This window comes from Pararge aegeria, chromosome 22, assembly GCF_905163445.1.
Source record: "Pararge aegeria chromosome 22, ilParAegt1.1, whole genome shotgun sequence".
Lineage (NCBI taxonomy): Eukaryota > Metazoa > Arthropoda > Insecta > Lepidoptera > Nymphalidae > Pararge > Pararge aegeria.
This window is the reverse complement of record NC_053201.1, coordinates 5,910,439-5,932,864: the sequence shown is the minus strand read 5'-3', so window position 1 is coordinate 5,932,864 and position 22,426 is coordinate 5,910,439. Positions and strand designations below refer to the sequence as shown.

Here is a 22,426-nt window from a genome sequence, read left to right as displayed (position 1 = left end):
GACACGCGAATAAACAGTGTTTCAAAAGGCAAAATAAACGATACGCGCTGCTCAAACACCTGACAGTCCCATTACCACGAACTATCAGCGCACAGTGCGCCCACAAATGTTTATGCAGACAAAACATCTTTTTTTTTTGTTTGTTTTTGTCCACACTTTCGTGTGACCTGGGGGCTGATTCTGCAGCATTCAAATTATAATTTTACACGTAGTGGATTTTATAACGTTAAGTTTAGATTAAGTTAAAAATATTTTTGCTTAAATTAAAAATAAACTGGCTCAGTTCCATTCCATTCTAAGTTATATGCGTTTTATTTGCTACCGCTCACGTACCTGCTGTATTAGAACCTATTGGTTTGGCGCGGAGCGATGGCAAGAGACCTGATGGTAGGACGCTCATACCTTGGAGGCTTGGAAGGTCACTTCCCACAGTAGCTGCATCACACATCCAGGCCACCTCGTCAATAGTGGGTGTGGCTGCTACCAGTGCCGAGCAGGCCAAGAGGCGTAAATATGAAAACCTGGATAGCAGCCTCATTTTTGTGCCTTTTGGAGTAGAGACTTTGGGAACGTGGGGTCCGGAGGCAAGAGCTCTTTTCAAAGAATTATCGAAAAGGGTTATCGAGTCTACCGGTGATCCTAAAGCGGGCAGAAACCTTGGCCAACGAATTAGTTTGCTGCCAGCATCTTAGGAACTGTGCCTGTGGTTTCGAGACGTTTTAGATTTTATTTAGTTTTAAATAGTTTATTTTAGGTTATATTTATAAAACAATTATTTTAAAGAGTAAATAAATAGTTTGCGTTTTAAGTAAATAAAAAATCACTTGCTTCAAAGGTGAAGGAAAACATCGTGAGGAAACCATGCCTGAGAGTTCTACATAATATTCTAAAAGGTGTGTGGAGTCCAACAATCCGCACTGCACGCATGATTGTGGGAAGAGACCGGCGCCATGTAGTGGCTGATTATATTTCATGAATAGCCTATAACAGTCTACTGCTGAACTGGAAAGGTCTCGCCCTACAGAAGGGTTTGCCCAAAATCACAACACTGAGCAGACGGGTTGGTGAACGCAGCAGATCGTAGTATTAGGACAGCAGACGCTGCTCTCGTTTTCGATAATATTTCCTTAGTCGCCTCGTACGACACTCGCGGGAAGAGAAAGGTTGGTGACAACTGTATTCTTAGCTGACGTCACCAGGCGCATCACATAGCTAGAACTGAGCAAAACAAATAATCTAATCACGCTAGTCCACTGAAAAATAATAAAAAAGGTAAAATACATGTTTCAGAATTTACAAAAATGTCACACCCACAAGGGATATAAAATCCCTATCCCTATCCCTTTTTACTTCCTACTAATATTGTAAATGTCAATGTAAGTTTGTTTGTTACGCTATCACGCAAAAACTACTCAACCGATCCTCATGAAACTTGGTTCATATAGTCTTGGAAGTGTTAGAAGTAATACAGGATACTTTTTATCCCGACATTAAGTTCCTTTGGGAGAGGGGCATGAAAGTGTTTGACGATTTTACACCATAACTCCGAAAAATTATAACCTAAATTTTGTACTTTAGAGGTTATTATATGTGTTTAATTTTGCCCAAACTTTGTGTAGATCTGAATGTTGTTGGAGATAGAGGACAGAACTCCTCAGCGGACAGCAGTAAACCCCTCATTTAAGGCTTAGCGATACTAAATACTTAATTTTTTTTAGAACTACAACTAAATTAAATGCCACATATCTAAAGATATTATAAACATATAAATTGCACTACTTATTCATTGATAATTACGTAACAACGGTATTGATAATCATTGATTTGATTCATAGCGACCCGTTCTCACCCCACTGCGCGCAGTATCACCTCTCACCCGCGGACAGGGTTACAGCTCACCGCTTGACACGTAATTAAATAATGCTCCGAGTGTTCACACTAAATTCAATATCTCCGAGCAACGAAAGATCTAGTTCCGAGATCCTGTCATCCACTACTATAAGTCTTCGATCGAGATTTTATATGTATAATTTGTATAAAATTAGGACAACCACAAAAGTTTAGTAGTAGCAGAGCTTTCTGTCAGATCTCGTCCGAGGATGAACTACCGCCGTGCATATTGGCACAGTGGGCAGTGACTCCTTTCTGATCCAAAGGATGTGGGTTCGATTCCAACAATATAGATAAGTATGAATGGTATTCAGTGTCGGGCTGTTTATCTGTATATTATCTTATATCTCTAAACGAGCAATTCTTGTATATATAGGTATATATATAATTGGAATCTCGGAATCGGCTCCAACGATTTTCATGAAATTTAGTATACAGGGGGTTTCGGGGGCGATAAATCGATCTAACTAGGATTCATTTCTATAGAATGTCATTTTATTCGTGTTTTATTGATCTTTAAATATATATTTCTTGTGTGCGTGTGTATGTCACTGAACTCCTCCTAGACGGCTGGACCGATTTAAATGAATTTTTCGGTATGCGTTTGGGTGGCACCCTGGATGGTTTAGATTCACAAATCAGCCCGACAGATGGCGCTGGAGTCAACTAGTATATATATATATATATATATATTAAATTGGAATCTCGGAATGGGCTCCAACGATTTTCATGACATTTAGTTAAGGCATTTGTATGGGACATACGACTATTTTTTTAAGTGGACTTATTCGCGGACGAAGTCGCGCAGGTTCGCTAGTAAGTATTTATATGTACATTTTTCATAAAAATATTCGTCAGCCATCTCAGTATCTATGGGGCTAGACGGCGATGTGTATATCGTCGTAAATATATTTAAATAAATAAATATACTACGACAATACACACATCGCCACCTAGCCCCAAAGTAAGCGTAGCTTGTGTTATGGGTACTAAGATGACTGATGAATATTTTTAGGAATTATATATAAATAAATACTTAGAAAATACATATAAATACCCAGCCACTGAAAAACACTTATGCAAATCACACAAACATTTTCCAGTTGTGGGAATCGAACCCACGGCCTTGGACTCAGAAAGCAGGGTCGCTGCCCACTGCGCCAGTCGGCCGTCAAAATTTATTTATAGTTTTACCATTCAGATTCAGAAATTACATCATACAGATTCTAATGCTGTTCGCGGAGTATAGCAAATGAAGCTCAATTTTCATAATATATTATGGATTTCCGCAAAGTAACGCCTGCTTCTATCCAATATTTAGAAACCGTGAGCTTGACCGTGCAGGCTCGACTTTACATAAAGTTAACTAAATCACATCGAGTCGCAGTTCAAAATGTTTGGTTTAATCAGCAATGTAAGCAGGTAATGTCTTTCCAAATCATATTAATTACAAATTACTATTTTCGATCGCTCTGAACTATACGCAAAATCACTTCAGTACGGCCAAAAAGTTTGCAGACTTTCTTTGAACGCCCTGAATTACGCGTAAACTCTTTGGAACTCCTGAACTCAGTGTCTCATCATATCATTGCCGACACAAGTTGTAAAAGTTGAAGAGTATTAGACTTATTCTTTTGAACACACTACTTAGTTAAGTATAAGCTTCGTTCAGGGTGGTAAAGAAACTTGCAAAGTACTCTTTTTTTTATGAACTGTCCTGAATAACGAGCAAGATCAAGGCAGATAAAAAGTTTGCTGGCTACTTTATTTTATGGACCACCCTGAAAGCTTACTTCAAGATACTTTTCATTATCTTCAGCGATAACATACATAGTAATTTTATTTCCACAATATTTTGTTTTTTTTTTGTTTTTCTTTTTTTTTTTAGCTGTTTGCAGCAGCCTTATTTATGTACCCAACGGATTTGCATGCTCTGTTCGCATCGAGAAGGCACAATTGTATACACATGCCAAATAGTCCTATAGTTTATATTAGAGTAAGCAGTTGATTGTCAGTTTTGCTAACTAAATAAAAAAAAAAAAATTAGATTACGTCTTGGTCAATGCTACGGTAACTAGCCGCGGCCAAAGCAGTCCCACCAGACTAATTATGACAATTCTACATTATTAAAATAATTGCTACGACCTCCCTGGCGTGCTGTGTATTTAAAAAGAAGGTCCCGGGTTTGATTCCCGGCAGAGTAATTTTTGATTTTTCTCCGGTCTGGTCTGGTAGGAGGCTTTAAACGTGGCTGGTTACCACCCTACCGACAAAGACGTGCCGCTAAGCGATTTAGTGTTCCGGTGCGATGTCACGTAGGTTAGCCCGCTAACTTTTTAGGCTGATCATCACTTACCACCAGGTGAGATTGCATTCAAGGGCTAATTTGTAGTGGTATTAAATATTCGTTTGGTAGTAGTAGCACGCCTGTACTTAGATATACAACACTCTTGCTTTCATCCGACTGTCATATACTTAGTAAGAAATGGCTATCTTCTTAATCGCCAGTCAAGTTTTCGAGAAGCGAGCGAGATTGCTGTACCTACTCGTAAGTGTTACTTAGTAAGTGATTCAGTGCTTCGCGAGATCAGTTGTAACTGAACACTCTTTGTTTTCTTAGACAGTTCCCACAGAGAAAATAATTGACTGTCCGTTCAGCGAAATATCGTATTCGCACATTACTTATGTATCACTCACTATACGTAATGAATCACAAGTAGGTTAAAATTACAACCATATTCAAGTCGTCGCTTACGGACATCAACATTGCAACATGCATTTTATTATCATTGCGCCTCCAACTTTCCTATAATGTCACAGCTCAAATAGCATTTAAAAAATATATAAATCCGTACCTAATATTATAAATGCGAAAGTTTGTTTGAATGGATGCATGTTTGTTACTCTTTCACTACTGAACCAAATTACTGAATTTTGGAACGGAGATAGATGTTCAAAATTCAAAATTCGAAATTCATTTATTTCAAGTAGGCCTAATATAAGCACGTCAAGTCTGTCTGTATGTAGTGACTCTACCACCGTTTCAGAAGGCAGATTCTACCGAGAAGAAGCCGGCAAAAAACTCAGCAGTTGTTCTTTTCCAATGTCAACAATTTACATTTTGCATTTTAGAATTCATTTTTCTATCTTGTGAGAGATAAAAGCGGAGCCGGATGCTTACAAGCAACCTTGTCATTGAGAAATTCATCTATTGTATAGTAACCTCGCTGTAATAAATGTGTTTTAACATATTCTGTAACTTTTGCATTGGTAGGTCCAATATTACTTTAGGAATCATCTTATAAATGATGTATTGAATGGTATAGCACAAAGGAACATTTGTTGACAAATTGGCCTCATCTCATATCAGGGAGACAGCCCGGAGCCGCAGCCGAGATTCCTGAATACGGCAAAAGGCGTAAGTACGCCTCGGTAATAGAGAGTTACATATTCGTACCGTTTACAGTAATTAGTTAAGTTATAAGTTTTATTGTAATTTTGGGTAGGATCAGGCGTTACTTCCATGATAAATTATGAAAATTAAGCTTAATTTGCTAAACTCCGCGAAAAGCACGACAATCTGTATGTGTATAATTTCTTAAATCTTAATACTCCACACCAAACAGATCTTTGGCAATGTATGGTACATTTCCAAAGATCTGTTTGCCCATCCGTGGCTGTAAACCTGCATCCAGGAGCATCCTTAGGATTGTTAACTTGACTTAAAGATTATTCATTGTAAAGTCAACATCTATCGAAGTGTAGAAAATTAAGCTTACTTTTCAAAATTTTATTTTTATATTATAAATAAACTATACCAAATTTTCTTGAAGGTTACCTACCTTCCAGAAAATTCGGAAATTACATAAAAGTTCAAATATGAATGTACGGTTTACTTTGAAGGTTCCAATTTAAAACATTAAACTTTCCTCCGTGCTTCCGAGAGCGCCACAGTCCCTGTCGTTATTACAAACACTTTATATTCTTAAAGAATTTATTAGCAATAAAGCTTTTCAAAGCGGTGATAGCCCAGTGGTTAGGGGCCGAGTTCGAATCCCTGCACACACCTCTTCTTCTGCAGCTAACCTTTATTTCTGTATTCTAGCTATGTTGTGTTCGGTCTGAAGAGCGGGAATGCGTGCGGCGAGGGTATGGATTTTATGCACAACGCCTCAGATTGAGGGGTACAAGGCGGTAGGTACTTTGCATAAAATGTTACTACTTACAGGCGATGGGTTTCCACTATGCCATCTTCTAAACAGTTACATAAAATAGCTAAAAACAAAGCTGGTAAACTTAGCCAGACAAAATATAAAGTCCAGCTGTAGGATATTAATAGCCTGAGGATGATGGCGATGACGAATTTCCACTATCAATACTATAAAAAAGTTATGACCATCCCAATGCTGGTTAAAGGCAAATGCCATACAGACGTGCATAGCTATACATATTTTTTGTTTCTACAAACACTTCGCATCATTTATCCTTTTAATTGAACTCTACATTAAGAGTTCGTACACTACCGACATTACTTAACGCTTAGTGACACGAACGCATAACTCACGTCACACGGACCATTATTGTAAGTCAAAATGGCGGCTATCAAAGAGAAAGCTTGCTCTCTCACATCATTCTCCGAGCCATAGTCTATGAAGGGCTCGCGGAATTTAGCATAGACAAACATCGCTAATCAAATGAATACCTTATTTTAATTTGAAAAGAGTTTATTTTACATTGGCGAGGCTATGGATTTTATACGCTCGAATGTGACAGGGTTGAATTTATCAATTTACGAAGACTGTTCTTTGTCTTGTATTATTAACACGTTACCGTCGCTGCTTTATGTTAAATGGATATATCGCGGCTTCTACACATTGTGAATCACTACTTGCACATTTGTTAAACCGGGAACACATTGGCAAAACACCACCCTGCGCCACATCATAACGCACCACCTCAGGCCACCTCACGCCACCTTATGCCTCCACATGGTACACGTGTAGTCACAATTTTATCTTAATATTATGTATTACCTTACATGACGTGATGTAGGATACTGAAATTGTTTCTGAAACAACCCGACCCGCCCTGATCCCAATTGCCCTGAAACTTGTTACGTAAAATCTTGTGATTAGTTTCATTTGGTTTAATTCGAGTATTGTGAAGCAAATAATATCTCCTGAGGAGTGAGGATGTTCCGGTATCGTAGAGAGAGCGTTAATTACATTGATTTCCCCAAATTTAACTTTTCAAAACTCCTTATTCACCCCAATAGTAAAAGAAATTTGTTTACAACGCAATTTATTTATAAAAAATACACATGCAACTGTTTCGTTTCGCGCGCTGTGAGACTATAAAACGATGATTTTTTTGACGTGAACCTGTTTTAAGCTCGTTAAAGCAAATGAAAACTGCATCTTTTATAAAATACCTAGGTATATAATGTACCTTCAAACTTATCTTTAACTATCTTCTTGCTTGCTGTCTTAAATAATTATTTACCGCTTACTGCTCCTATTTTGCCTTACTGCTCTGCTCAATAGCTTTTAAACGTCTACGTCTGCGTCGATTATAAATTAATGTAATTTTTCGGCAATGTTAAGTCTATAATAAGTGATAAACGACTAAGACACCGTGAGGTATCTTTGCATCGTTCGAGACAATGTAGGACTGAAGTGTGTCGATAATGCAGTCGTATTTATATCGAAATAACCACCAACTCAATGTCATGAACATTGGTTGTTAATCAAATATAGTTACAATTAATTCTTCAAAACTATGTATTAACTATTTAATAAAATATCTGGCAAATATGAATTTAAAATTATAAAAAGTTTAATTATTTACCCACCTTATAACTTTACTGTAACATGATTGAATGATTGTTATTATATATTTTAAGTTACTTCTATGTAATACCTTGTTTGCGAAAATAAAATAAAAGTAGAAAAATTATGTTGTGGTATATCAATAATTAATAGAAAACTTATAAATAGCACCGTATACATGCATAAATAGTATCTGACGGTTGCGATTGGAGCAAATTAATATTTCATTCAGAAAGCTGATAACAGTCCACTGCTGGAGTAAACGTCTGTCCCAGCGGGAGACTGTGCTCATTTTTACAACGATGTTTTTTTTTTAATAAATAAATAAATATATAACAACAATACAAACGTCGCCATCTAGCCCCAAAGTAAGCGTAGCTTGTGTTATGGGTACTAAGACGACTGACGAATATTAAATTAATATATATAAATACTTATAATTATTTTATTCTCTTATTAATAATATATATAAATACTTATAATATATAGATAAACACCCAGACACTGAAAACTTTCGTGCTCATAACACAAACATTTTCCAGTTGTGGGAATCGAAGGCCAGTTGTGGCCTCAGAAAGGAAGATCGCTACAAATTGCGCCAATCGGCCGCATGTTAGTAATCGCTTAGTCACCTCGAACGACACCCGAAAAACAACTGACCACCCCTCCTGGTGGTGACAAAAGTATTTTTATATAAGATTTGTACGTTACAAATTAATTAACATTCAAAAATCGCTACCTTTAATTTAATTTTATCTATTGGATACAAGCAGACGTTACTTTGCGGAATTCCGAAGATTAAGCTTATCAACGTTTAGCCTAAATATTGAAATAAAGTTTATTAAATATTATGAATTTAATGTGAAGTAAAAGTGAACGAAATCAATAAAATATACCAAAGAAGTTTCACAGTATTCAAACAATTACACATTAGCTCTATTACATTTAATTTAAATATTTTATCTTTATAAATCTACATTAAAGAAAATAATTAAAATTCACCCTAAATCATAATGCTTCGTAATCCTCTCACAATTAAAAGTTATTTATTTGCCGGATGTCATCATTTCATATTTAAATTGGATGGTTGGTAAAAAAAACACACTATCATATTAGGTACACGGTGTATTTCAATAACATTTTTATTTAACACCCGTTGCAATTGAATTTATTCCGAATACAATTGAATTCATTCCCAATAATCTCAACACTAAATTTTTAATAATATAATTTTATTCTTTGAGAAACAACCGAGTGCATTTAAAAATGAACCTATCCTAGAAGTTTTTTTTTTAATATTTTAATTATTAAGAGTGACGACTTAGGATGTGTAATGTTTACAAACCTATATAAAAGAAATTCTAAAAATAATTTAAAAAAAAAAAACATTAATGTCTCAAACATTGTTCAGTGAAAACTTTACTAGAATCAAAAGAATGAGGATATACCTAAGCCTATTTACAAGGCTATTATATAAAATTATAACAATAAATACATCAGCAGAATTCCATAATTAAGTAACAATGGCATACTTGAATGTGTTAATAAAATGTTACGTATTATTTTATTAAAAGTAAAAGATTTATTTATATTTAAGTTGGATATTATTGTCAAATTAATTTCATTGGATGATCTCTCTTTGATTAAAACATTGAGAGTAGCATCTTATTTATATTATTATAATGTATAACATACATATCGTATTTCAGTGTCAAATTTGAAGTAGGTAAAGTTTCTATTCAGTTTCAAACTACGAAATAAGAACATCCTAACAGTGATTAAAAATATCCATTAAATTCATTCATATTGATCATTTTAAATTTTAAAGGTAACACGAGTTTTAAATATCTAAATATAATTTTAAATGTTTCTAGCAGTAGACATGAAATAAAATTTAATTTCGGTATTTTAATTAATTATTATTTACTACTTTTACTAAAAGTATTATTGAAAGGAACTAGCGAATGTCTTATTTTATTTTAGTAATATAATTGTGAAAAAGAACTATATTTGTAAAATGTATAGACACAATTTATACTATCTATAGTGTGTAGACATATCGTAGTAATGATTCAAAGTTTTTACTAACTAAGTATTTAATATGTACCCTATCCCATTACGTGTATTAGCAGCACATACTATAATGGCACTCTAAGCGGAAATCACCCGAGCACTGAGAGTCGTAAATAGTACCTATACAATATAGAAAATACACATTATATCTTGCATTGTATGCTAGAAGACACCTCTTGCAGACTGTGCACAAGAACCGTTTGATCTAGTTTCCCTGACCTTTTTACCATAGAATTGTAGGCTGCGTAAGGATCTGCATCGCTACGTATTTAGTTAATATTCCATGGACACAAGTACACACCGCTGGCCCTTTGTTTTCGCCACTACATTTGACATCTTCAAATCAAGAGTATACGACTTTACTCAAGTGCTCGAAGATAAGCTGATTTACGCTCGACCTGCTCTGACCCTAACGTGACATAAATGCCTTAACATCCGTTTCAATAGAACAGAACTAAATGCTTGATATTCATTAGAAAACATTATCAACTAGCCGGTCTACTATAATAATAATTTACTTCAAAACATAATAAATGTTTTCATAAATTGTATTCCAATTCTGAAATTATTTAGCTTGTATACTGTTTTATTGAAACGGACATGACTTTTTCTACAAGAAAATGACAGTTTTTTGCTGGTGGCACCACCAACCTACATTTTATTAATAGGACTGGAAATGTTTTCATAATATTTCGCATGAATTAATTATTGCTCTGGAACATAATTACATAATATAATATGTATAATAACTTTATACCCAATAATAGATTAAAAATATAATAAGGAACATATTAATTGCACTGACAATAATAAAAATAGGTCCGATAAAAATCAGATACCTATTAGTTCAATATTAATAATTTCAATAATAAAATTAACACAGAAATATTAAAATACATATATAAAAGCAGTTTTAAAATTAAATAATTACAATTAATTATTGTTCTTAATTTTTATAATTACATGCACATAATAGTAAATTCTTAAGCGATAGTAATACGGCTAAGAAATAATTTAAATATATTTTAAACCCTTTTTTGATAAAGTAACTAATATTGTCAATGGCACCATTATTTCTCGAATGTGTAAATTTGCTAATTTATTTTTAAACACTTATTTAAAACTTTTATACTGTGTGATGCCCTCCATAAGAATGTCGTGTGCTATATGGCAAACATCAATAAGTAGCGAATTTTTTATCTTTGCAATTGTTTTCCTATCTTTATCTTTGCAAAAAAATGGACGAATTTATGTTTTGTATAAGTAACTTTACAAATATACCTTTTTTATTTAATGCAAAATAAATAATTTTTCACTTTTTAATTTTTTATTCAAATTAGTATCTCGATCATCAATCAGTTCGGTTGGCATCACGATGTACTCAATTTTCGAATGTATTTGTAAAATGAAAAGAAGGATCACAATCTTCAAACTATTAGCAATAAATAAAGCCGGAATGGAAATAATAGATATTGTCTGTGATTTATGATCTTATTTCTTTATTTTCATCAGTTTTAAATCTTTCCGCTATTTTAGCTCTTCTTGAAATTCTTGATTTCGTTAAATTAAATATAAATAAACCCTATCTACATTCACCTCAGCAGAATACACCCGTTTATCCGAACTTTTTTGAAATTGTTATGATATAATTAATTTTACATAAATTGTTAAATACTTATTAAATGTAAAATTGTATGGCACTGATTTTAAATAATTACTACGATAATATTAAATAACGTTTCATAAACGTATATGTCGGTTATAATCTCGTTGTTTTATTACTAATGTAAGTAATTAATAAATTAATATTTAACTTTGACTATCACAACTAGATAAATTATAAGTTAACCATCATATTTTAATTCTTAAATATATATATATATGTTATCAATGTAGTAACACTAAAGCTGCATAATTGAAATAAAGTTCTTTATAATTCGAACAATTGACTTAATGAAATCTTGAAACTAAACATAATCTAAAGATTTCGTCTGACACTATTTTAAAATAATACAGCAATTTCTTCACTGGAATAACATCTAATCAATCAAAGTTTGTGTGATGCTTAAATAAATTAAGATAGTTTCGCACGATGAAGTTCAAAAGATTAAAATGCGTGAGATCTGCCGTACAATAAATAATTATGTTAATTTGTTATAAACCACGATAAGCAGCAGACGGATATTACAAATTTCTATATATATATTTTTATTAATTAGCAACGCTACGTAGATCTTTCCAAATAAAGTTCATATTCACGTTATGCTATGTTTAATAGCAATCACGTGGAAGTTGCAATTAATATGGTGAAGAAACAGCGCCATCTACTTGCAATACTGGAAAATTATACTGTCACTAGATGGCGCTTTAAGTGGTAAGTATACCATATCACACTTGACACCCAGGATGTCGGAGCGCCTTACAGAGACGTTGATTTCACCACACACAGTTGAAAAAGTGTAAAAAATAATTTACACACAATTTTGCTTTTCACTGGGTGCAGCAAATTAGGCTTATTGTTTATCGAATGTCACGGATTTCAGCAATGTGTTTCGATCCAGGATTTGCAATGGTTCACCCTAACAGGAAAAACGACGATGTACAAAATTTTAGTCATATTTTCTGCTATATAATTTTATAAAAAAAAATATATATCTGATTCACATTTTTCAAATCGTTAGGTCAAGGACTAACGTTTAGTTCCAATTAGGGTGCCCCACCAGTTATTGAAACCTCTTAATCCTTATCTCTTAATAATAATGAATTCAATTCCATATTTTTAACTTTATTTTCTTTTGGCGGCTTTCGTATAGTTTAACTTTAATTCGTTTTTTTTTTTCATATTTTAATGTAGGTGTATAATTTAATCACTAGAACGATATTAAGAAAAATAATATGTTTCAATAGTTTATAGTAGACTTAAACAAAACCACTAATTTCGTAGGCCGATATTGAAACGTACTTATCTCGCATATAGCATATTCATTTTATTACAATTTAAATGAATTACAATGCGTTGTTTGATGAAATAAAGATTACAAGGCTTGCAAATAAACTTTTCCTACTTTAGCGTTAACTTTTCACAACTCGTGTAGATAATTCGTTTAATTTGACGCAATATAAATTTATAAGTATCTAGCATCGAGCTAATTATGCTTTTTGAGATAAATCTATGAAATAATTTTCAATGGCATCTATTAAATCATACATTTTCATATGAATTTCATCTATTTTACTTTCAATATACTAACCGCCAGTTTCTGAAATGCTATATCTGAAATCTTCTGTTCTGAAATTCATTGATCAAACAAACCAAACAACATAATGAATGACTAATTTTTATTTGGCAATTAAAGTATGTTTTAATCTGTGGTTGTTAAGGTCATGCAAATTAGGTACGGCACAAACGATAGTAAGACATTCTGAAATTGTTAAAATATTTTTCATATCTCATAATTTATAATATTATTGTTATATTAGAACTGAGTTTGATTGGTGTTTCTAAAATAAGATTTAAATTATTGCTCATCCACATTGACGTATTAGTTAATAGATGATTTAAGCCTTACAGAAACTGGGAGTTACTGAATATTTTTGTTTTATTAAATAAACCATTCAAGTGTACACTAAGTTAAACAAAATTGAGTTAGATACCATACCATTACATAATAAAAGTTACTATTTACACAGAAGAAGTCAAATCTGTTAAAAGTTTCATGACATATTTTTTAGTTTACTATTTATGTAAAAAGCTATTTTACAATATGCTAAAAGCTGAACATTTTAGTTTACAGCTTGAATAATTTTATGTTCAGTGTGGTTATATTCTTTAACCATTATACATATTCCTAGGCTATGTTCTACAGTTCATTATTGTTAATAGTTATTACATTATTATTCTTTTACAGATTTATGAATTTTAATTACATTTCCTTTAGAAGAGGTCCTGCGATGAATGGTTACATGTATTTTCCTGTAACATTTAAACAATTTTAAATATGTAATAAAATATTTGATGTTTGATGGGATGAATTTATATATACTTCGGTACTTTCAGTTAGTTAAAAACCTTAATCATGAATACTAAGATACCTTTAAAAATGTAAAAGTGTTCTCTTTTTTAAAATATTAAAAATAATTCATTATTTTCGAGAAATTCGTCTTCGTTACTAATGCTTTCACACGAAATTGCAGAAGTGTAGACATTTTTTTAAGTAAAGAAGTATATTTAAGGTACTATTGTGTTGAAGTGACAATGTAAATGGTTGTAGAAATAAATTGTTTGTTATATATAAATTATATCAAAAAACAAAACAGCGTTTCTATTGCCTCTAAATACATGTAATCTAAAAAATGTATCAAAAATGACCCTAAAAATTTTGTGGCAGTGATCTAAGTAGTTTTCGTGTGTGTTAGTTATGAATAAGACTTTCGTACAACGCAAGCCTGCATTAACACTTTCAGTCATTGAAAAATGTCTAAATAATTTAAGAGATTTAAATGTAAAAACACTACCAAGTTTAATTTATTCTCTACGTTCTTAATACAAACGCTTTTAACATTACTATAATGAAAAACCATATCATAATTAAAAATACATTTTTATTTAAATTGTTAAGACTTACCTTATTTGAGATTATAATAAATTCAGCACATATAAAAGCAATTGACATGAAAACAAGTGAGATTTATGAATATATACAAGTTCTAAATAGTAACATTCACAAGTAGCTAAACCTAAATTTTAATTTATTATTTTACGTTGAAGGATATAAATAAAGCAAATCTACAAGCTCTTATCTCAGAAAAAGGAAAGAAGAAGGAAGAAGAAGAACTATGAAACTTACAATTAATATGAGTAATAGTTGCAGTAGCATTGCCGGTAACAGCTGGAGTAATTACGCCGGTCATAGACGGTGTGCCACGATATCGAACTAACCAAACATTTGTTTAATGTTATCACCTGCAAAGAGCCGTAAGCAGAACATACGCCACGAAGCATCTAGCCACTACGCTATCGCTATGTTCAATTCTGAACATAAGACGAGGAAAGATGCGCATAAAATTAAATCAAAAACAAATACTAACCTTAAAGCCTTTAAAAAATATATTTAAGCTAGATTTCATTTGAATCAGAGTATCTATTATTTGATTTTATGCACAAAGATCACAATTTGTGGACAGAAATGTAAGTGTTACAAATTGAAACTAAAACACAATTACATAACAACAAAGATGACTATTATGACAGAATCGAGAAATAACTCCAGGAAGCAAATCGAAGCAACCTAAACAATGCGATCCTATAAAACTAGAGTATGAGGTTAGTATTATTCTTGTATTTATATGTATATATCCGTAATTATATAGTTAAAAACTTAGTTAGCCAATTAATTAAGTGTGATGTGTGCTATTTTGTTTCCATGACATATATTATACTAAGACTTTTTACGATTAAGATGTTTGTTAAAATTTACAATTTTATTAGAATTTAAGTTATGCTATTAGTATTCAAATTATAACATAACTATTTTCATTTAATTTGTACAAAATGCATCTATATAAATTAGGCACATACATCTAAACTCCGTCATTCTAAGACTGAATCACTTCACAACAACAATTTTACCAAAACCAAAGCCGCAAACATTTCAATACTCACCAAACAGTAGACCTATTATAACGATTCCAATGACACCCATTATGATCATCATCTGAAACATTATAGTTCAATATGTCTTTAGCATTCTAGGCACTGATTCTTCATTCATTTGTATTGTAATATAGTCAATAAAAGATAATATTACTATTAAGTGTTTGTTATGTTTATTATGTTGTGCTGGATGATAGCCTAGTGGTTAGAACTTCGGCTTCATTTCCCGGTGGCCGATTTCAAATCGCATCACGCACGTCTTACTTTTCTTAGTTGCGTTTTAAGCAATTTAAATGTTACTTGCTTCAACGGTGAAGGAAATCATCGTGAGAAACCCGCATGCTTTAGAGTTCATCATAATGTTCTCAAAGGCGTGTGGAGACTCACTGGGCCAGTTTGGACTACTGTCTAAACCCTTTTCACTATAGGAGCAGATCTGTGTCCTGTAGTGGATTTGTAATGGGTTTATATTATGCTACATTATAGTGACATTTAACCAGCACGTATGATTTTGTTCCCTCTATACGTTCCTTAAGTATGTTTTTTTTTCTATGTGTGATCAAAATCTGTTAAAGTTACCTTTAGATTTTGTAGCCAAAATTTATTTTTCAAACTCTTCGCCTGCTGTTCAAACTGCGACGCTCCTTGCTGAAGTGCGTCTGCGAATAAAAGGTTATAGACAATACCCATTACTGTTGTCAAAAAAACACATTTTTGAAGTACAATATTAATTTGTGCAGACTATTGAATTTAAGATTGAAATTTTTAACATATCTATTTACCTGCCCTGTCATCCAGTTCTGATAACTTTGCATCTCTGTCAAGCACTTTTTCAACATTTGTTTTCATTATATCAACCACCTGAAAAGTGTAAATAAATAACTGCATTTTGTGACTTTATCTAAAAGAACTTATTATTAATTTTATAAAAATGGGAATAAAAAAAGAATTTGCGTGATTAGTACAAAGTCGATTCAGCCACCAGACATGGTGGGTGTGGCATCGTGAGTGTAAGGTCACGTAAGCTGGCACTATCAATGAGTATACACGTAGACGTTGATTCATTGCACAAATGACAAACTTAACTTTGTTTCATTCAATTTTTCCTTCACGTTTATATTTTAGCTATTATTTACAAGTGTCCTTTTTCAAATATATAAATTTAATTTTGTATTCGCTTGTTTATATTTTAATAATTGCTTTACCTCATCGACTTGAGCCTGAGTCTGTTGCAGCCTCCTCTGCGCAGCAATTTGCTGTGGTGTCCGGGGACCGCCGATGATCTCACCATCTGGACCGGTTTGTGGTTCTGCTGGAGCTAAGCCACCGGGTGCGCCGCCTTCTGCCGCCCTAATACGATGAAAACCAAAATTTTCAACATCAAAGTCAGATAAGATCAGATCAGATCAGTCAAAATTGTAATTTGTTACTTTAACTAGTAAAATATAATTTATACATCCAACCAAGATGTCACGTAGTAACCTATTAGGTACAGCATGGGTTTATTATAACTACCACACCCCTTATAGCTTAGCCCGCTACCACCTTAGACTGCTTCGTCATGTTCCACTAAGTGAGATTGTGGCAAGTGATAAGTTGTAGTGGAAATAAAAAAAAAACAGTTATTGTAGATTTACAATATGTCAAAAACACGATTTGGCACAGCTGAAAGAATTTTAACACAAACTTTTGAAGACGGTGGTTATTTGGGATGAGAAGCTCAGTTATCACGCAGAGAAGTTCCGTTTGGTATTGTTTTTAAGTGTATATAGTCCGTACTATTCAGCACTGACAAGGTCACTATTTAATTTACATATCATACAACCTCAACCTTGTTTACTTAGCAATTATTCTGACCATGATTCATCTAACTAGGTTATATAATTATAAAACCGACTACGTTCATAAAATTATCACGGTTTAATTCAACAAAGTAGTATTATTTTGTTCTTATTTATGTGTTTTTCGTGAAAGTCAGAAAAATACTTCATATTATGTAAGTGAGAAATCATTTCAAGTATGTTTTATATAACTTTGCAACGAAGCAAGCTAATCAAAGATAATTAATACTCGCGGGATCCATCAAATAATAATTATCACGTACAAGTTTGAAGATGCTGAAGTACCTAACTTTGAGAAACATCAATAAAATATTGGCTGAAAGCCAAACGATGGTGAAGTAGGGCATCATATACTTCACCGGTAAGCACAATACAGGCTCGTAGATTAAATACTCTATTGCAGAAATTCTTACAAAATTTATTTTAAATAACAATAGGGTATTCAAGTAATTGGTTTTTCATTCAATTATCTAAATTGAATTCAGAATGCATAATTGAACATTGGCTATTTTTTTCTTTTTACAGAACATAATCCTGCATTCTGTGTCTATCATATGGATTTGTACAAAGCCGCCTAAAGATAAGAATAAAATGATAGCGCTTATCTGAGACCACTGAAGGTCTGTTACATACACAGCGACATCGGAAACGTTTACAATTAGAGAGGAGATCAGTGTTCAGTGACCATTATATGATGATCATAATGAAATTACAAGTCTATCATAAGAAAACAGATTCTACTTCGGAAAAGCCCGCAAGGAACTCAGCAGTTACTCTTTTACAGCATCAGCACTTTTAAAATTATTATCCTGTCTAGCGAGAGACGATTAAGACGACGACGGGAAAAATATGTATTTGTAGGTCAAAAATAACCTTTTTTAATGGTCTAATACTTTTTCAAAAGTCGAAATCATCTGTTCGTCATAAATGTTTAATGAATTTCTGGAAAGAAATTCTTTAAACATTTATGACGAACTTTCGTCAATATAGCCTTCCGTCAATATAGCACTTAATTCAGAAATAATCCTTGCGTACGCTCAAGAAGTATCCAGAAATGATTTTTGGTATTCCTGTGGAGGATGAGGATGATGAAGTTTGTACGAAGGCCAATTGGAAATTTGTGTTATAATTGTACTTAAAATCATGAAGTTGTTTATTTCTTAGTTCCATCGGAAAACTAGTAATGCCAAGCAAAGGAGGATCAACGCAAGTGAATTTAATTTGTGTCCATGATACATATTTAAAATACTCAATCGATATACGTATCGCAACTTTTGTTCTTTACATTGCTAGAAATTTCTATACTCTTTACTATTATTGTGAACGAGTCTAGTAGTACCTACTGGTTTCTTATTTTCACACTTATTGTCAAATATTGCAGATACGAATTTTACGTCCGAAAAGTCTTATTGGAACACCTAGAATTACAAAAAAAACAAAGAATCTCGGATATGAATTGCTTATACTAGTCGTAGATAGCTAATTAGTTCTTAATGATACTGTTGGACCATGACAGAAAAAATAAATAGGTACCTGGTTAAGTTTGTTCTGCGGTTGATTTAACACCAGGGTGCGTTGAGAACTCTAGTATCATTTACAAATGTAATATTAAAATGATGGATAATATATAAAGTTACTTGTGGAATAGCATTGAACAAATAATATTTATTATAAAGATAAATTATGCGACCTATTTCGTACTTTTATCTCTATTCGATTCTAACTTTGTAACAAAAGTGACGGTTTCTTTATTAAGTGGTATTTAAAAAAATATTCAAAATCTTAAAAAGGATGGCGTAATTTAATACATAATTTAATGACACTTACAAAAATAACATAATAATGACGTAATGTACATTTGCTGGTTAAAATTGTCATTTTTATTTCTGCAATAATGTAATGAAATCGTTTAATTTGTATACAGTACAAATAAATAGTTACAGTAACAATAAATTTAGTTATTATTTATTTGCCGAAAAATAAATAAGACGTCTTCTCAATGTACAAAATTTTTGAGTAGGGTGGAAAATTTGCACTAAGATTTACGAAACTCTATTTATTTTATTTGAAACACTGAAACCACAAAAAAAATACCTAATACAATTGATTGTCTTTGATATCAAATTTGAATCGAATCTGCTGCTCTTTTTTGCTGAACGTAATCTTAAAGTATTCGATATGAGTTATCTGAATTTCTTATAAATATCACTTACATTTTGTCCTGGACACTTGTAAATAAAAATAGAGTTAATTGCACTTAGTTAGCTGTAGGGCCGGGAGCTTTTACTGACGCGTGCTTGCCGCAAAGCAACTGACACGGCCGCAGTAACGTCGCGTACAAATGTGCTTCGGTTATAGCTTTTGAGCCTGCGTCATGGTGGAACTAGGTCGGTTTTTGGAGATTCTTATGTAGCGAACTCTTATGGAGAAATATTCGTCTAACCTACTTCATATAGTTGGATTAATTGAAATAGTTAAAAAAAATTAAAGATAATATTATTATTAAAAGACTACCTAACAAAATAACTTGTGGCAATTATGTTGTACCTAAATATATATCTTGGCCTTTTAGCCCTAGCAATTTAGTGAATAAATTTGTGTAGGTACAACTTATTCGACACCAGCATCACACAAATTTTAAAAATAAAAGTTTGTAAAGATATTAGGAAGTAATGTATTTATGAAATATTGTGTTAGATTTTTTTTACATCATTTCAGGCATAAAAGCTTTTCAGTAAATCGGAGGTCATTGATTCTGTATAAAAATATACATACTAGTTAACCATATTTACTTTCTTCTCAGACATTTAATTTTCGCTAGAAATTCCATGCGGAGTAAATATCAGGAATATATGTATAAAATACCTTAAAAAATAAGTTTTTGAACATTCTAAGTTTTTACAAACATACATAAGATTATAAAAAACTGTATGTTAAAAATAGGCGTTGTTAATAATATGTTCACTGGTTTCATAAAAACGTACTGAATAGGTTATTGGAATTGCAATATATGTACGCGGAAAAGTAAGATTGATTAATTAAGGTTAATACGTCTGCTTCTGAACTACTTTTTATTTAAAACAAAAATATTGCGAACATAGTTTTTTGTTCAATATTGACAAACACACGCAGTGGTTATATCAGTCTCCATAATAATTTTCGGTCAATTCATATCCCATTTCTGAACATCTCATCATCTTATACAGAGAGCGAATGATTAATTTTGTCACAGTATTCTTCTCGTTTAAGATAAGAGGTAATTAATTTAATGTTACCAATTCCATAAAAAAAAGTCTGGACAGCTAAGTAAAATAAACCATTATCAAAAAGTGCTTTATAACTGCGATAGTAAATGACCCACATGACCCACTTTTCTTGCCGCCAGTACCGCATTCGCAGGGCGCATGCGCGGCACTGCGTGAGTCGCATCGATTGTCCCCACTCGTGGGGTAGGTCCAGGTGACATCGCACGTGCTATCAATGGATATACTTTTCTACATGAATGTACTTTGTACCGCACTACAGATGTAAAATATAGGTACATCTTGATACTTGATGTTTTTTTGGTATTTTCTATATGAATATACTTTATACTGCACCTAAAATATGGGTACATCCTTCGTTTTGATACTTTAAACAGCAATGTTTGTATGAGAAAAACTTAATTGGTGTGTCCACACAGGTCCACATCTTAAGTACGTCGAAACGTTAGCAATAATAGTTAAAACGTAATAACGTATTGTTAAAACTTGAGCTATAAGTACAAAAGCGCACCGCCGCACTCAGTGATTACAGCTCTAATCACCCGAACACTGCAACGTATACTGCATTTCTTACGTATCTTAATAAGTAAACACACAGTTTTTTGTATACAGATACTTTAAAAATATTTAAGGATAATATAAATATACTTTATTTTTTGTTTGTCTTCTATTTTTAAAACATATTTTCCACTAAAACTAATGAATAGAAAAAGTTAAGTAAGTAAGTTTAAGTTCATAAAGGAGGGGATCCCCCTCCTCTATTCGTGCATCTACAGCAGTGGCAGGCGTGGGTGCAGAGTTAACGGCACGTGTAACATTATCAATGGATCTATCAGTGCATGAATGTACTTGGTGCATACTTCTATAAGTAAAACAGCTCGGGGGAGGAATCTGATGAACGAATTAAACATTAATTGTTCGCCTCATAAGCGGAGCGTTAAGTAAGGCTCTACTCTCGTCATGTCAAACAACCCAGTCTTTCAAAAATTAAATGATGTTTTTTTTTATTAGTATAACACAAGATAATATGAGTGCACTAACATCAAGTTTAATAATCTTTCTAGCACATATGATATATATTTTATAAGCAATTATTCTTGTTCGATGTAGTAAATAATAATAAAACTAATCATTCTTGGACATCCGTGGGTCTGTGTTTACGGATCCGTGTATGTGGCAGAGAAATTGGACGAATAAAATATCTTACCGGAATATTGTTTATTTTATTATATAAAGTAATGCACTGTGCTGATTCCTAGTTAATATTAGCGTTCTAAGTACTGTCGTTTAATTATAATTTATCAAAAACTATTTTTTCTATATGCAAGAGTTTGTGGAAAAAATCAAGATTCGCGCATGCGCTATGTTAATTTCGTCTCATAAAATCGCGTGAGACATAAAGATTTTAATTTTATTTATTTCATTTTAAAAACTTGAGTTTTTGTTTTAGGATTTATTTTAAAAATGCGAATGACCACTATGAGGCGTGCACTTTTGGATTTTCCAATTTTTTTTAGCCTTATCGGCGGTCGTGGCGTAACGAAGCGGTGATAGCTCAGTGGTTTATCACCGCCAGAGTTTGAATGCAAGCTCTCCTCCTCCTCCTCCTTAGTCGATCACTCTTGACAGAGTGGTCGTGGATGACGATGATACATTTTCTTTGGCAACAGCAGCCCCCGCGATGCGCCTCCACTTGTTACGATCTTCAGCGTTTCTGGAACATTGGACTTTATGGAGGATGGAGGTTTGTGTTGCAGCTTTTATTATCAACAAGCAATCAATTTAGTTGTAGTTCTAAAAAATATTTAAAGTATTCAGTATCGCTAAGCCTTAAATGAGGGGTTTGCTGCCGTCCGCTGAGGTGTTCTGTCCTATATC

At 32.7% G+C, this 22,426-nt stretch overlaps 1 protein-coding gene across 2 annotated transcripts; it reads right to left on the bottom strand.

The window, feature by feature from the left end:
* Window positions 1-12,594: 12,594 nt before the first annotated feature.
* On the bottom strand, window positions 12,595-19,579 carry LOC120633918 (vesicle-associated membrane protein 2-like). Of its 2 annotated transcripts, XM_039904323.1 has the most exons (7): window positions 19,499-19,579; window positions 16,650-16,794; window positions 16,227-16,305; window positions 16,024-16,103; window positions 15,454-15,505; window positions 14,639-14,725; window positions 12,595-13,764 (listed from the first exon to the last, which is right to left on the bottom strand). In XM_039904323.1, coding segments are annotated over exons 1-7 (447 nt in total). In that variant the 5' UTR covers window positions 19,501-19,579; the 3' UTR covers window positions 12,595-13,762. The 2 variants fall into 2 exon arrangements, with proteins under 2 accessions (XP_039760257.1, XP_039760258.1); XM_039904324.1 differs by lacking the exon at window positions 12,595-13,764 and having other exon boundaries at window positions 14,661-14,754.
* Between the last annotated feature and the right edge of the window lie 2,847 nt (window positions 19,580-22,426).